This window comes from Carassius auratus, chromosome 12 (genome assembly GCF_003368295.1).
Source record: "Carassius auratus strain Wakin chromosome 12, ASM336829v1, whole genome shotgun sequence".
Classification (NCBI taxonomy): domain Eukaryota; kingdom Metazoa; phylum Chordata; class Actinopteri; order Cypriniformes; family Cyprinidae; genus Carassius; species Carassius auratus.
The window spans coordinates 11,391,251-11,408,447 of NC_039254.1; the positions used below are offsets into that span (position 1 = coordinate 11,391,251).

The 17,197-nt window shown below is 37.5% G+C and overlaps 2 protein-coding genes across 2 annotated transcripts; one reads left to right on the forward strand and one right to left on the reverse strand.

Annotated features, from left to right (window-relative positions):
* Positions 1–212: 212 nt before the first annotated feature.
* On the reverse strand, positions 213–8,154 carry LOC113111839 (poly(A) RNA polymerase, mitochondrial-like). Its single transcript, XM_026276987.1, has 9 exons — positions 7,660–8,154; positions 7,252–7,412; positions 6,887–7,114; positions 6,521–6,745; positions 5,173–5,381; positions 4,114–4,340; positions 2,973–3,065; positions 2,728–2,801; positions 213–1,078 (listed from the first exon to the last, which is right to left on the reverse strand). The coding sequence occupies exons 1-9, from the start codon at positions 7,811–7,813 to the stop codon at positions 725–727; spliced, it is 1,725 nt and encodes a 574-aa protein (XP_026132772.1). The 5' UTR covers positions 7,814–8,154; the 3' UTR covers positions 213–724.
* A 640-nt stretch (positions 8,155–8,794) lies between these two features.
* Positions 8,795–16,943, forward strand: LOC113111840 (mitogen-activated protein kinase kinase kinase 8-like). The gene is made up of 8 exons (XM_026276989.1): positions 8,795–8,923; positions 9,482–9,815; positions 10,058–10,228; positions 11,526–11,787; positions 12,751–12,857; positions 13,501–13,653; positions 14,661–14,907; positions 15,031–16,943. Exons 1-8 carry the CDS (start codon positions 8,892–8,894, stop codon positions 15,153–15,155), a joined length of 1,431 nt encoding a protein of 476 aa, XP_026132774.1. The 5' UTR covers positions 8,795–8,891; the 3' UTR covers positions 15,156–16,943.
* Positions 16,944–17,197: the final 254 nt, after the last annotated feature.

A 17,197-nucleotide genomic window follows, 5' to 3' on the forward strand; every position in this document is an offset into this window, starting at 1 on the left:
AAATAAAGTAGTTTTCGTGAAACAGTCACATTGTGGATATTTTTATGAAGAGATTAAGACCCAATTAAGAAATTAAGTGACAATTCTGATATATACATTTTAATTTGTTTACTCTGTGGCAGAAACAGGCTACCATAGTTAATGAAACATTCAGACACTTAAGGAGCAATTGAAAAATTTGAAATAAAGAAGCCCAAGGAGAAACAACCAGGAATTGTCTGAATATTGCTTTGTTTTAATATCTTATAAAACATTATTTAGCTGACAGTGACCGTTTACGCAGTCATTAGGCTTTTGTAATTCTACTGCAACTCAGAGAAGATGGTGTTTGTGTGTGATCTAACAATCACAGCTGTTCCATGCAAGCGGTTTAGTGTTCAGAGGTTCTGCTTCACTTCTCTGGAAACTGTAATGATTGTTGTTATCAGATCAACACAACCATTGAACTCTGTTTTTTTAGGAGTCAAGATTGCAGTGGACCTCTTCTTCCATTGTTATATCAAACTGGAATCTACAAAGTTACTTTCATGTGAAATACTCGAGTAGAGAACAGAAACAGAGCTTACTTTTTTTTTTTAAATACTTCTTAAAAGACTTACAGATTTTGACTGTAGAAACATAAACTTGACGTTTGTTCCACTCTTTTGGCATGTTAGTCTTTTAAATTCATTCTTCAGAAGACGCTTCCCATGTTCTTCAGGGTAAGTGGAGTTTATTGACCAGATCACCTTCTAGCATTTGTACTTCCCTTCTTTGCAACGGTTTCACCACCTTTAATCTTCAGAGAGTCTAAGAGGTTCTTGATTCTTGAACTAGCTGGTTCCAGTTTTCTCTTACTGCGACTTTTCACCCCTGCTCCTGAGGTGACTGAAGGAAGGAGAAGTGCAGCGAACCCCCATGGTGAGTCCGAACTTTGCTTAAGAATTTCCTTCTGCTGGAGAAGCCAAGCACTTTCTCGAGAAAGTGCCACGAAACGTTCTAGCTGTGTCGCATTAACATTCTTGCTAATGTTCAGAGTGGTTTCAAATGGATTCTGGATATACAAAGCTGTCGTTTCTGGTTTTGTCTGCTCCTTGCCCTGGTGAAAGAGATTAAAGCAGGATATTTATGCCCTCAGACACTTAAGCACACAGTATTAACACATCAGTTGCATCAGTATTTCCACTCATTTTGGTTTATTGCTAATTCAACATACAACAACATTAAAATAATTAAAGGGATGCGTCACCCAAAAATGAAAATTCTGCCATTAAATTCTCACCCTCATGCCGTTCCAAACCTGTAAGACCTTGAATGCAACTACCACGTTCAAGGCTCATAAAGGTATTAAGGACATCGTTAAAATAGTATCAGTGGTTCAACCATGTTTTTATTAAGCTACCAGAATACTTTGTGCACAAAGAAAACAAAATTAACTATTTTATTTAACAATTTCTTCTCTTCTGTGTCGGTCTTAGACACACGTTCAAGAGAGTGAACCACTGATGTAATATGGACTTTTTTTTATCATGTCCTAACAACCTTTCTGGGCCTTGAACATGTCAGTTGTGTTGCTTTCTATGGAGAGTCAGAAAGCTCTTGGATTCCATCAAAAATATCTTAACTTGTGTTCCGAAGATGAGTGAAGGTCTTACAGATTTGGAATGACATGAGGATGAGTGATTAATGACAGATTTGTATTTTTTTGGGTGAACTATCCCTTTAAATTAGAAACAAAATAATAGCATTTTCTCTATTGATCTCAGCCGCAATCAAAATGTATTAAGCCCCAGAGACTTTAGTAATATATCATAAAAGGCTGACTTGAAGGTGATCAAATTAATTAAGATGGACTTATGAGGTTCTGGAAGAATGGATGAAACCAAATTTGATCTATTTTGACCCATGTTTCCTTATGTAGGAAATCAGGTAAGGCTTATGAGCAGAAGAACATCATCCACATGGTCAAACATAGAGCTGGGCCAGTCTTGTTATAGGGGAGCTTTGCTGCTACAAGAAGTGGAAAAAAAATATCCTGGATTCTTTGAAGTATCAGGTAATTTTGGCAAAGACTGTGACGCCTTTGATGCATAAACTGAACCTGATGATGACTGGACTTTCAAGCAGGGCAACTATTGCAAAGCATACATCCAAATCTACCGAAGCTAGGTTTAGGGATCGGTTATGTAATGTTTTTGAGCGACCTGTTCAGTCTTCAGATTTAAATCTCATTAAAATATTTGGTGGAATTTGAAGAAAGCAGTGGCAACATGAAAACTAACGATTATCAGTGATATGGAACTGTTTTCACACGAGATATGGGCTATGATTCCAGCAGAGAGCTGATGTAAGCTCTTACAAGCAACGTTTAAGATTATAAAGAATAAAAGATTCTCAACTAAATTTGGGGGCTAATTAATATTGTAATTCAATATGTTGAGCCAATTTATTTATTTTGTATAAACTTTATAAATCTCAGAATCACTCAGATGTGTATTAATAAACTTTCAATACTAGTTTACTTATGCTTTGCTTGAATTGTGGCAGCAGAACGTCAAGGGGGTTGAATAAGTTTGAATGCCACTGTATATCTGTGTCCACTGCAGGCCCAGACACTTTCTTTGAATCGACTAACGGTATATACACACACTGCCCTCTGGTGGGCGTTTGTGGAGGGTCCGCTAAGACGTCAGCAGTGTCCTCTGGGAGTTTGCGCATGGATGCACGTGTCCTTGGTGGATGACTCACCTTCCTGATATTGATCGATGCCTTGTTAAAGGGAAAATTGCCATAAAACTCGAAGAATTCCTGCAACAGTTTCTCTGTGGATGAAAAAAATGTAAACAACTGAAAATAAACAGCAGTGTCATTAACACTCAGTGAAACTGAAACGCATAACATTACGGAAACGAGCCATCTGCCCAAAGGTGAAAAGGTAGAACCTTTCATTAAGTTTGTGTAAATTATGAAAACAATCCATGAGCTCCACTCACCTAATGTGTCTGTGTTCTGCTGCAGTGCAATCTTGCTAAGGTCACTGACAATAGTGCAGTCATTACCCTCAATGACACACTTATCTGATGGTCCTTGAAAGTGCACACACAAAACACGAATAGGATTTTAGTGACCTTCCATATAGAAAAGGTTTCTGTATCACTATTGTGGCGTCACTGTCCTTGACCCTGGCAGACAAGAAAACGAGTGTGTGTGTGTGTGTGTGTGTGTGTGTAATATCAGCTCAGAGAGAAATACAGTGATGTATCCTGAGCCACTATAGTTTACTGGAGTTACAGATGATTATACGGCAGTGTCTCATGTATTGACTGTAGTGTAAAAAATGGAAATGGGAATGTGATAGCATTTGTAATAATTGTATTATTATTTATTGAATTTGGAGATCACTATCACTAGTAGCTGAGCCAATCATGAAATTCACTCCCAAACATCTGACCCGCATTGCCTCACAGTTGCCATTTTGAGAAAATACTTAAATTAATGATTCACGGCTATGAGTTATGAAGCTTAAGTGTATGGAAAATAATTTCGTGTTTTCTGACTTATTTATATGATGGGCTCTTTCTACGTTGTTGTTCTAAAGTTTGGGGTCTGTAAGTTGTTTTAATGTGTTTGAAAGTAGACTCTTATGCTTACCAAGGTTGCATTTATTTCTAGCAAAAACAGTACAAATAAAAACAGTACTATTTTGAAATATTATTTAAAATAAATGGTTTCTATTTTAATATATTTTAGAATGTAATTTACTTACATGAAGGAAAAGCTGAATTTTTGGCAGCCATTACTCTAGTTTTTAGTGTCACGTGACTGTTCAGAAACCATTCTAATATGTTCATTTGATACTCAAAAACATTTATTATTAGCACTCTTGAAAATGGTTGTTCTATTTATTTTAAAAAGCAACACTGGAGCCGAGAAAAAAAAATTTGCTTTTTGATTTTTTAATTGAGTTCGGTGAGATTTCTCTGTCACAGGAGAGAACATAATTTAAGAGATCCAGTTTGTCATAACTCAGTTTTGACCAAATGTGTAGTTACTGTGTATGCCTTTGTATGGCAGTATAGGACAATAGACAAGAAACTGTAGAAAAGCATGGCTGTAAAGGACAATTGTGTATACCTGCCAGCTCCTTCAGTTGGTCCAGTGTGGGCAGTATGGGAGGATTCCTCTGTTGAAGAAAGAACACTACCATGAGTGTTAAAGAGAAGTTGGTGATCCATGCTCCTGGAATACTGCTTGTGATACTATGAGCCCGAGCCCAGCACCGCACACCGAACACCAGATGCCGAACACGAGGGTCCAGCTGGCCGTAGAGAAACAGCAGTTCTGAACTCTTCATTGCCACCCTGCATACATAACATAAAATAAAAAAAAACCCATGTACCTAGGATTAGGACGGGACTACCAATTTGATCAAAAAAATGAATGAAGAAAATTTGGAAAACCAGGAAATAACTTTTTTGGGATTCAATCTGGTGCCACTAGGGCATACTTTTAAATGACTGCCATTTCATATTTCAACAACTGAGTCATATGAAAATAAGCAACTCAAATATATAACTCAATATAATTACATAAATATCTAAATAAGTATATAAGAAACAATCACTTATCAGGAAACAAAAAAAGCTGATGAAATCCGTTTTGCTGTTGTTACCGTATGTTATTAGTAAATGTAAAAATAATCCTTGACCTGTGCATCAGAAAAAAAAAAAAACAAAAGAAAAAATGGAACAAACCCTGCATTTCATGTCTTTTTACTCCTGTGTTCATACATACTCCACCAGAAATCCACCAAGGGCAAATAAAGGTCTGTTTCTCTCATTATGCACATACAGTGTACAACGTACTCATCTGGGAATACCCCTCTCTAACCAACAGCTTGCCCCATGAAGGGTGCCAGTGCAACAAAAACTGCTGTGCAGGTTTCTGTGCATTATTAATTTGTCACGTTCTAAAAGGAAGCATAAGAGTGACCTTTATTTTGAGGAAGTGTAAATGAGAGTGAGAAAATAAACTGGCAGACCTTAAAGCCCACATAACAATAAAAACACTTTAAAAGCCCTTCTATGGGACTTACAGAGATCAACTACTGCTTATGTTCTCAGCTTCCAAAGTCTTATTTTAAGATGCAGTTTTAAAATGACTAATTAAGTGATGTCATTCAGCTGACGTTACCTGTTATTGGCAGTGAGATCACACTGAAAGCCAGTGGGTTGGTGAGCAAAGCGGACTAGAGGACATCGGGCTTGAAGAATGTTCTGGACTCCCACACATCCAGGGCCGAACTGGTCTACACATTTCCCAATGACTGAGAGGATACTCTGGGTCACAGCCCGCTCTGATGCTCCTCTCTTCACCTGGTACTCCAGAGACAGTGCAGAGCCCTGTTTAAAACATTACCATTTAATCAGTAAACTTGAAAAATACAACTGCGATTGTTCTAACCTTAATTGTAGAAATGTGGACATAATCCTAAAGAACTGACTAGAGCACTAAAGTTGTATTATTTAGTCATTTAATTATGATATATTTGTTATTTGTTACCAGGAAAAAAACAACAAAATTAGATTTTCACCCTTCATACTAATAGTGTTCTCAAATGGGCAGTTCACCCAGCAATGAATATTCTGTGATACCAAAACTAAAACTACAATAATTCTTACAAATATATGACTTTCTTCTGCAGAACATAACAGAAGGCATTTTGATAAACGTCTCACTGGTTTTTGTCCATACGCTGGAAATCAAAACTGGTACAAATGAAGTTTATTTGCAAAAAACAGATAACAGCCAGTCAGCTCTACTGCCTTTTCTTTTGCATTTAAATCTTTATAACAAGCAATCCTGCGTTCATAAAGAACTTTAGTTAAAAACTTTAGAATTATTGCCTTGTTTATCTAAAAGTACTCTTTTCCTTTAAACCTAGCCAAAAAACATAGCGTACGTGTTGGCTGTGAAACACAGTAGACTTTAATTATATACATTTATGGTGTATTTACTACATTTTTGTGTCAATGTATGATCATATTTAGCACCAACAATGCACTGTTACTGTAATCCAGCATGTGCAGTGTGAAAGCTTTACTCCATTAACATGAGCACAAAAAAATACACACCACATACACACAGCAAATGGAGTAATATGAACCTAGTATTATTATGTGCATTATAATTATGTCACCCGCACCGGACAGAGACTGAGACGATGCCGCTGCATGTGATAAAATGCACTGCACACATCTGAATATTTGGGTTGAACTGTTCTGGAACAGTGTTGTAAATAGATTAACCCAACTGCAGTTTGATTGAGATAAATTGGAATGCATAATGAAAAAACTAGTTTTTTTTATATTTAAAAACTGAGTTATCTCTTTTTGCAAATGAACTATTCACATACTGTTCAAAATATCTTCATGTTCCAAGTCATTCAGTATTGCAATGACACAAGGATGAATAAAAGATAGAATTTGGTAGAAACTATCCTATTTAGATTCAATCTACTCAAGCAGTCCACAGCACTGACCTTTTTCTGGCTTGTTGCATAGATTCCATTAAGGTCCAGAATCATGTCAACATCACAGCCCAGTTTGCCAAAGCTGTTGACCGAGGAGCCAAAAGGCCTGATAATGCATTCTGGGAAATATGCTCCAGCTATGTCTCGAAGCAGAGAACAAACAAGGAAGCGCAGACTGATGTTCTCTTCTGTGAGCTGCAAGGTCTCTGTCAGACATTGCAGTTGTTCATCTATCTGTAGAAGAAAGTGAAGAGAAGATACATATTTGAAGCTCCAAATAAAAAGGAACTGCTAAACACATTTTTATCCTTTTCCATTAGCCACATCATATGTCTTTGTTTAAAAAAATGAACATATCACCCAGAGAGGACTTACACTGTCCTGTTCTGAAAGCAGCTGGGTGATTTCACTGATGGATGCAGGGGACTGCTCTTTGAACTTAGGCATGGGATGATTACTCGACTGACTGCCTGGCCATTTTAATGACAGCAGGCGAGATTTGAAAGGCACTGCAGCTTCATGTTCAACAGCTGGTATATTAATGCTGTCCTTCAATGAGGCAATGCTCTCTCTGCTGGAGAATTCAACCACTGCATTTGCTCCCTAAAGAAAGAGAAACACATTATATTAAGCAAAACAATTCTGTCCATTTTAGATCGTTCTAATAAACCATCACAAGATTTCATGATATTATATTCATCACTATTCAAATTTGTAACTTATAGTTCTGCAACACTTACATAGCTATTGTAGAAGAAATGTTTGTTGATTGTCCCATGTTTGGACAGGTAATCTAAAAACTTCTTTTCGTTGATCTTAGGCGGACAGTTGATCAAAACAGATCTTTCAGCTGCTTCTCTTCTCTCCTCTTGGATGGCTTGAAATGTTTTACTCTCCTTGGCTTTCGTGAATAAAACGAAAGTGGAGCAAGAGGAGAGAGGGTTAAGTTATTGCTGTATGTAATGCACTTGTTATTTACATTTTTCGATTCCAATCGATTTTCACCATGAGACGACAACTTGGTATTTATTTTTAACATAAAATGGCAGATTTAAACAAGAACACGTTTTACAGCAGCCACTAATATTACTTAACTGAAATCACTTGGTAAATGTCACGACTACAGTTCTACAAAAATACAATGTTACCGGCTTTCGCTGTCTTGTTCTCTGTCTGGGCTTTGATTGCTGATGTAGTCGACGTGAATCTTATTTGCGCTTGAGTTTCCAATCCAAGACTAAATTTATCAAGCCCCCCTAAAACCCTGAAATGTAACCTACACACGCCAAAGGGGGCCGCCATTGTTGATTTGAGACGGACGCGTGCTTACACTTTGGCTCTACGGTGGCTGTGTACGGACCTGCAGTGCTGCGTTTCGTATTTGGAAAACCCTGAAAATGCCAGGCTGGAGATCACCAAATTTTAAAATACTTACTTGAAAATAGCGTTGGAGATTTTGTCCCATTTCTGAATACTTTATATTTTTTACTGATTCGTTTAGTGACTTCTTCTGCAGTTTTAAACGCCGGTTCCTTCATGAACATAAGCCAACTCTTACTTTTCAAAAACCTTAGTAATGACCAGTCTTTAGTAATAGCTCACGTAAGTCTGCAATATGTCTGTTCTGTTCTGTTCTGTAAAAACATATAACAGATAAATGTAAGATATCAGTTCATAAACATCAAAAACATACACGTCTTCTGATGAGCAAACATTATAAAAATAGGTCTTGCAGATGTCAAATATACGATCCCGTGATGTGCTATCAGGGAAATTCATACCCGTGACTCGTTCACCAAAATATTCGTTCACTGACTGGTTTAGAGATATTTTCTGCAAGTGTTAGTTATTTGCCTATCATTAGTATTAGTAATAACATGTCACAGGAATTAACGACTACGAAAAGTTTAATTTAAAGACTCGTTCAAAAACAAAACGGCATTTGTCCTAGCTCAGTGGACTTCACTAATTTATAACCAATACAGTTTTCACCTCACACTGTTGGTTCACTAATTTATAACCAATACAGTTTTCACCTCACACTGTATATAAAAGAGGACAAACGTGTGTGTATTTCTTTATACCAGTTCATACTAGTTAAAGCTTTTCTTTGCCGGTGCAACAACGTATAACTTTTCCTCTTGCGTAGCCTATCATGAAGATGAAAGCGAATGACATCTTTTTATTCCACGGAACATTCTGATAGGGGACTGTGGCAAAATTAAAGCTGATACGTGTCCTCCCAATGAGAAAATACCTCTGAAAAGAGAAAACGAAACCGCGGTTGACGTAGGCGCGTGGCGGAGGCAGCTCATATTCCTCTTAAGTGCGCGCGTCAGTCAAGAGCCTCCTCATTTGAAACTATGGACAACCAGTGAGCATGTGCACTGCTGTGATCACACTGACCGAAAGGTAAGCAAACGACTGGGATTTCATGGATATTAAATAGTTTTAATATACTGTTCGAGCAGCGATTGCTTTTATATTTTAAAAAGTACACAGCCGGTCAATCAGGTTGGTTATTGACAATGACTGAAAAACTTGTCTTCTGCGGCTGCCTATTTTCTAGTAAGTTAGTGTTTCTGAGTTTTATTTTTTTATTTTTTATATATATAAATAACGATAAATGATTGTTGTTGTTGTTGTATTATTACTTAATGATTCCACATGAAGTATAGAAGATGTGGTTGTCAGAATTGGGGGTCTGTCAAAACAGACAGTGAGTCTAAAAGATCTTTAGGTTTCTATGTAAAAGTTTTAGCTGCCGTTTGTTTTGAAGAAAGCCCATCTTGGGTTTTCCCACCCCCTGTAAACCACCCCTCGCTTGCAGGCAAAATAGAGCAAGCAAGCACATCAGGAAACATGCCTGACCACACTGTAAACATACATTTGCATGCAAAACAAATGGATGCATGCACTAAATTACTTTAGTTAATGTTCTGTTTCTAATGATCAAACATTCTGTCGTAGGATTCAATCAAGGATGGAGTACGAGAATAAAAATGCTGGTATAGAACTGCTTCTTGCTCACATGAACATTGAAGACTTCATCCAAGACGCAGAGAATTTCTACTGTGTTGGCGAGGAGGTGGAAGCAGGGGTTTCATTTGAGGAAAGTTTCTCTCAAGAAGACATGGATGAGATTGAGGAGACGCCACAGGATCTAATCTCACATGTGCAAAATCCTGGAAAGGTCCGTTACGGGACTGCATCCGACCTCCTGGACTTTGTGAATACGGTTTCAAACATCCCGTCCTCCTCTCTGTTGGAGGTGGGTGAAGAAACGGGGGTTCTGCTAAACAAGGTAAGCTCTATAGGTGGTTACTTTGATGAAATAACATATGGATAATGTATACAGTAACAGTTGCAATGTACAGTTCAGTATTAAAGCGTTGTGTACAGTAAGTGAATGAATTGTTACACTGTGAGATTGTTGGCTCAATTAAAGCAGCTCATATTATAAGTAAAGGAGTGTTTACTTGTTTCACAGTTTGTCATAGTTACAGTTTGCCTTACTCTCATGAACACCCTGTTTTGTTCTTGCAGACAGACATGGTCATTAAGGAGGGGCATTATCGCATTGACTTGGACGTCCTTCTGTTTCCATGGAAACTAACCTACAAGCCCCTGGGCCCTGGACACGTTCCCAAAGGCTCATTTGGGAAGGTCCATCTGGCTCAAGACACCAAAACTCGGAAGAGAATGGCATGCAAGCTAGTAAGTCTGGGAATCCAGAGAATGTTACTCTCAGGAATCTCAACTTTTATCTTTTTTTTTTTTTTTTTTGGCAAAGGAAGTTGTTTTCACTCCAATATATAATAAACATGTCTTCCCTTCTGGGAATCTGTGTATTTTTATTTTTTTATAAATTAAGCGAAAACACAGCTTTTCTGCCACACCACTCAAAATACTATGTCAAAAACAATTTAATAAGAAGAAAAATAAGGATTTCAAACATGAAGCCAGTCATTAAGTAAACTTACTGAAAATATAAGACAGAAGACATGTGATACCGCATGATTTGTTCTTGTGATGATCTTCTGCACCAGCGTGTGAGGCCACGAGGCTTTATGCACAGGGGAAAAAAATGGCTCTGAAAAGAGAAGCGCTTCTTGTTGAAACGGTAGCAGCAATAAATGAATATTTCGAAAAGAGGAAGAGCACTTTTGGGAAACAACCCAATTCCCTTAAAATGTTTCGAGGGTCAGCATGCAGCAGGCAGTGTTTGAACAGAAACTGAGAATGGCTCTAACGCACACAGGAAGCTGACAGGAACGCCCCCGTGGAAACATGCAGCCCACAGAGACGGCGTCTCAACTGTGTGGCAGAGTGCAGATGTCTAGTGGAAGAAGACATTTCAGACTTGTGGTCAGTTTAACAGGTTGTTGCTGACTTGTACAAAAATAGTCTCATTGTGGCCTAACAATACTTAGTGATCAAGGTGGTCCAATGGTCCAGTCAATGTCCAGTATAATCGAGTTATGTCACTATAGTTTGGTACTGCATTACTTGGTGACTTTGCGAATCATCAATTGAACCGATTTGTTAAAGCACAAATTAATTTGGGCGGTTAACAAAGCAACTGTCATTATGATTGAGTCATTACATAATTCATGTAACCGTTACGTTCTAAAGCAGTGATTCATTCAGAAACGCTGGTCCATGTGTGTTTCTTGGAGACACACGATGAAGTTCCAAACGTAGGTTCGGGAGGAGCCTAATCATTCAGTCCTGGCAATCATCATTAAGCAGAACTCATTGCACCATCCCAGCATCAATTCTTTGCGTGATTCTAGTAATTAATATTGTGGAAGTATATGGGGAAATGTGTAGAATATTTTACAGTGTCGGTTCTACCTTCTCTAAGCCATCTGCATTTTGTCTTTCTTTTCAAATTATTTGCATATATGAATGCTTGAATGGCATCTATGCAAATAAGTGTAACGAGCAAGCTCAGTTTTGGTGCACTTCCAAAATGTCTAAGATTAATAAATTAGGTGTATGTTCTCTCCAGATTCCCGTGGAACATTTCAAGCCTGCAGACGTGGAAATCCAAGCCCGGTTCCGTCACGAGAACATAGCAGAGCTGTATGGGGCATTACTGTGGGAGCAGACGGTGCATTTGTTCATGGAAGCCGGTGAAGGGGGCTCAGTTCTGGAGAAGCTGGATAGCTGTGGTCCAATGAGGGAGTTTGAGATCATTTGGGTCTCTCAGCAGGTTCTGCGAGGCCTGGAGTACTTGCACTCTCACAAGATCATCCACCATGACATCAAACGTAAGAGCTTTGGATTGCATCATAAAGGATTTTTTCTGAAATAACACTGCAGTTTCCTGCCAAACTGATTGTTTATGACCACTTTACCTCAGCTGCTCTGAACTGAATGTTCAAAACACATTTCATAAGAAGGGTCAAAAGCAGTTCAGTGCTTTTTTTTCTTTGCAAACCACTGTTATTTCCCCTCTAAATGCAACAGAGGTGCTCTGTAGGTAAATCAGATAATGGCTGTGTGGTCAAGGAAGGTATTTCGCTTATTGGACAGAACTTAAAATGAGGCCATCAAGAGGAAGCAGCGATGTTAAATGATTGACAGAGAATTAGCCACAGGCTAGAGAAGTGTTTTTAGTTTATGCCCGTCTAAAATGAGGAACAGAACATAATGTAATATTGGCCAGGTTGTGGCTGACAACATTCTGCTGCTGTTTAGTCATGCGCAGGAGCCAATCAGCGCTGCAGCTCATGACTTCTCAAGCGTCTGGAATTTCCAGTCAGGAGAGCGAGAGCAGGAAGAGACAGACGTGATTACACAAATGTTTTACTTTCAAGGGCTTATTCAACAGGCAGCCCATCTAACTAGTGTTTTCAAATTTCAGTAAGACTGAGAGAGTAACGTGGAATGAGTCTGCTTTGTGGTTTTGTGGACTGGCTTTTTGACATTTGGCTTGGAGAGGAAACCTGTTATTTCAAGCAGTGTAAAATATGGAGGGAAAGCAAGAAAAGGGGGTTTTGAGACTTCTGATGATCTGTTCATCAACTAGTTGTCCCATGAGTAATGACCTTACTCCGCTTCCGGAAAACAACACCTTGCTGCATTGGTCTCACTATGCAGCACAAACAAGAACTGAACAGCCTAAATTTTGCAGAAGTTACTGCAAACTTCTCAAATATTACTAAACACTTCTGAATGTTTTTTTATTTTTATTTTTTTAGCTTACCTAAATTTCTTTTTTGTCCCTGCAGCCAGTAATATTGTGCTAATGTCCGCAAAAGCCGTGCTGGTGGACTTTGGGCTTACAGTACAGATGAAGGATGATGTATATGTTCCTCGGGACTTACGTGGCACAGAGGTGAGTTTGTTTGAGGTCACTTTGCACACTTACATTTTTCCATATTTGTTCAGACACTGTGTTGTGACTAAAAATGGGTTTAGTCTATATTAAGATACAAAGCGGAATATGGCACTTCCTGTTTGTGCTGAAGGCAGATGTCCTTTAGAAAGTCATAAATATGCATTGACTTATGGTATGTACATTTTTTAAATAGTTACATGCCGATTCTGAAAAAGAGATCTGAAAAGCCAGAATGCATGTGTGCACACAAACACACTTTCCCCCCCATAACATTCTGTTCCCTAACAAACTCTGGGAAAGGCCGAAAAGGGCACATGCACATTAGCTGCCTCAGTGTTGACATTTTGCCCCACTCGGAAAGTCCAGCATGCCTTGTTGACCAGCACTGAAGATTCCCCACAAAGAAAAAATAAAGTTGTTTACTGTAAGGCAGTACAGCGAGCAGCTCACCAGATGTTCACTAGATCAGAAGCCGTTTTTCATATTTATATTTTTCAGAATGACTGAACAATAGAAAGCAGCCAGTCCAGTCCAGTATTCACTACGCAAAATTGAATAAAAACAAGTTGCTGCAAATTCTGTTGAAAGTCTCTGCATATGTGAATTCTGATTCTTATTGTTTGTTTGTTTTTCTGTACAGATGTATATGAGTCCAGAGCTGGTTTTATGTCGAGGACACAACACCAAGACTGACATCTACAGTCTGGGAACCACAATCATACACATGCTGAGTGGAAGCCCTCCTTGGGTTAGGAGATATCCCAGAACAGCATACCCTTCATACCTTTACATAGTGAGTGTGCTTATTTGATATTATCAACATGCATTGAACTGCTTGCTCTTTTAATTGTATTTTGTTTGTATGTAATTTACTGCAACAGTATAGGGGGAGTCCCTTAATGTGGCAAAACCCTCACCCTATGAAACTGACTATATACATTAACCACAGAGCGAAACACATAAATGCCATGCAGGCTGATGTCATGACATAAGGGCCTATATTAGCACAGCATGTGTCATGCTGATTGATTTGAATAATAATAGTAATACATTTTTATAATTTATTTTTTTATTTGTATTATTTTAAGCTTTTGCTCATTTAGTTATTTTTTTATATTTATTTGTTTCATTTAAATCACATTAAATTATGGTACTTCTTTATCATTTTAATAATTATTAATAATCGCATATAATATTATTTATAGCCTTTTAAAAAAAAAAAAAAATTCTCTTTTAGTTTTTTTTTTCAGTTTAAACATCTGCAAAGGACGCTTATTCTGTATAACTGTAATAATAATAACAATTCTGTATAATATTTTTTATAGTCTTTTTATCTTTATTCTTTAATTTTGTTTCTCGTTAATTAAACTGCTATATAGCAAAGGATGCTAGTTTTGTAATCATTCTCTAAACATCTTTTTATATAACGTTTTTTTGATGGATCACAAGATAGAACTTGTGATGGCAAGTTCTTCTTTCCATCGCAAGCAATTTCCAGATATCTCTTTTATTTAAAAAAAAAACAAACAAACTAATATCAGCAGTTTAAGCTTCCCCTATGTGTTGCAGGTTAGTTTGCATGTTTCAGTTTAAGAGCTGCCCATGTAATGGAAACAGACAGAAGACTTTATTTTTGTGTTCGACATTTGTACTGCAGCCCAACTAGTTTCAGTTCCCTTTTCACACACTACAATTCCTTTTCATGTAAATGAAGGTAAATTCATGTACAGTGTCCCTTTGCATGTCGCCGCTTGTGAATGCACCTGTGCCACCATTGATTTTCACAATGTCTGTTTACAGATCCACAAACAAGCTCCTCCTCTGGAGGACATACCTGAAAGCTGCAGCCCTGCGATGCGGAGGCTCCTGGAGCATGCACTCGATAGGGTGTCTGCACAGAGGAGCTCTGCCACAGAATTACTAAACGAGGAGGCCCTCCATCCTTCTCGGGAAGACCAGCCGCGCTGTTGGAGTCTGGATTCTGCACTGGAGGAAGGCACACATCCACTGCTGCGACAGCACAGTCAGCTTTCAGACACCACCCAAGGTACATCACACAGCACACAGCACACAGCACATGCACACACACACACACACACACACACACACAGTATACCATGTCAAATTAATTTAATTGCATGCCTAAAACCCTTTGTTTCTCTATTTTCAGATTCTTCCTTGTACACTGAGGATTCTGGGCACTCAAAGAAAAAAGGATCCCTCTATGTAGATCTGGGCGCATTGGCTGGCTACTACAATCTGGTTAGAGGGCCCCCATCTAGTGAATATGGCTAATTAAGGTGGATTTTTGCTGAGGACCAGTGGGGTGCTTGCATCAGAATTGCATAGACAGATCAGTTCTGTGGAGCTGAATTAATCTTCAAGATGATTCAGCAAATTCGGTATGTTGTCCTAAATGAGGACAGTCTGCGCTGATTGGACAGTGTTTGGACATGAGCTGTCCAATACGAGATGGACTTCTTGAAGAGAAGACAGACTTGTGGTTTTTATTGTTTGATGAACGGTTTGTGAGGTGTGGTTTTGTTAATGCAGTTCCTTGTCTGTGTTTTGATAGCATGAATGTATCATATGTACATGAAATACATTCTAGGGATGCACCAATATTAAAGTCTGGCCAATATAGAAAAGCCTATAATAGTTTTTTCTGTTATAGATGATAAAAATAAATGGCTGATTTTATAATCGTACACTATTTTGTTTAAAAAAAAACAACAACTTTTATTTAGGCATCACAACATTATAATGTACAGTATGAAAATGCATTTTCATTTTGAGACTTGCGAAAAAAGGCACATTCAATAGTGATTTAAAATGATTAGTGTTTTTATAAATACATTTTCAGCAAGCGATAGATAAAGCAAATGCATTAACAATTACAATCTAATATTGACTCTGCATCCCTATAATACAGATTAATATTTCTTTGCAGATCACTGTAGCTGTGCTAGGTGTATTGATTATGTATTCCATATTTGGTCACATAAGGGGCAGGCCCTAATGACAGTAAATCTGTGCTTAAATAAGCTGAAATATACATTAAAATGATTAATATTATGCTACATTAACTTTGCTTAATGTTTTTATTTTCAGATTTTTGACTATTGCAGTGCTATGTATGTTAACAACATATGTATTTCCAGTGAACTATACAAAGGCAGGCCTGTGTATGCAGAAACTATATGCGTTCTGATCTACATTTATTGTTGTTTTAGTTTTTTAGTTTTTTTTTTTTTTTTTGTGAAATATGAATCATAATATGTGTGAGCCTGTTGACTTTGAATATTTGTCCAATGACATGAGTCTGTCTGTGCCCATTAGTAACTCATTTCAGTTAATATTTTTAGTTTCATGTTTATTTGTTAAAATGATTATTAATGTATATCTGCAATCCCCATGTGAGTGCCATGTCTTTAAATAGCTTTACCTGAGATACATTGATAATACAGTCATTGTATAGATAATGTAAGTGTTGCCGAAAAGCACACTACTTTTTGTTTTCCTCACAGGGAAAGGTTTTCAGATGATACGGAAAATAATCTCAGGGTTTTATTCCCATGGAATGTGTTTTTGTTGAGTAGTTGCAATGCAAGACAATGGAATGTGCACTTAGATAAAAAATGTAATCGATCCTCCATATAAACCTAATGTTTTTAATTAATAAAAACTGACTTCATTAACATGTTGTGACACCAAAGCAATTTAGTTGGCTGTACATCTCTGTGAAAGCTCCAGTTTGCACATTCTTGTCCAAAAACTAAAAATATTGCACATATCAGATTATCTGTATCTGCTAAAAATCTGAATATTAGCAGCCTTTCATGTGTTTACACATTGGATAAATATATGTAAAGCCAATATACTGTCAATTTTGCTTTTATTTGATGACTATTTTATCAGAATTTATAATGGTTGTAATTTCAGATAACAAAGAAAAAAAAAACATCTGGCTGTTTCGATCAATAAACAATTCTTTAGAAGTTTCTTAGTCATTCTGGAAAGACCAGAGAGTAAGTGTGTGATGATAGTATCACCTGAGATTAAATCTGACCTTATGAGATGAAATCTGACCTTGTTTTACTTGGAGGGGGAAAACATTTACTAAAAAAGGATGAATAATGTGTGATTCATGACTTGAAAAATTGCATTACACGTGTGGTATAAGTGTTGAGATCACGTTTATAAAGCCTACAGTATCAAGTGTAAAATAAAAATGGCAAATTTGATCGATGATAAAGATAACTAGGCTTATGCCATTAAGCGTGTAAGTTCAAACTCTTTTAGGGAACTGAGAATTTAGTGTGCAGTAAAGTTCAGGA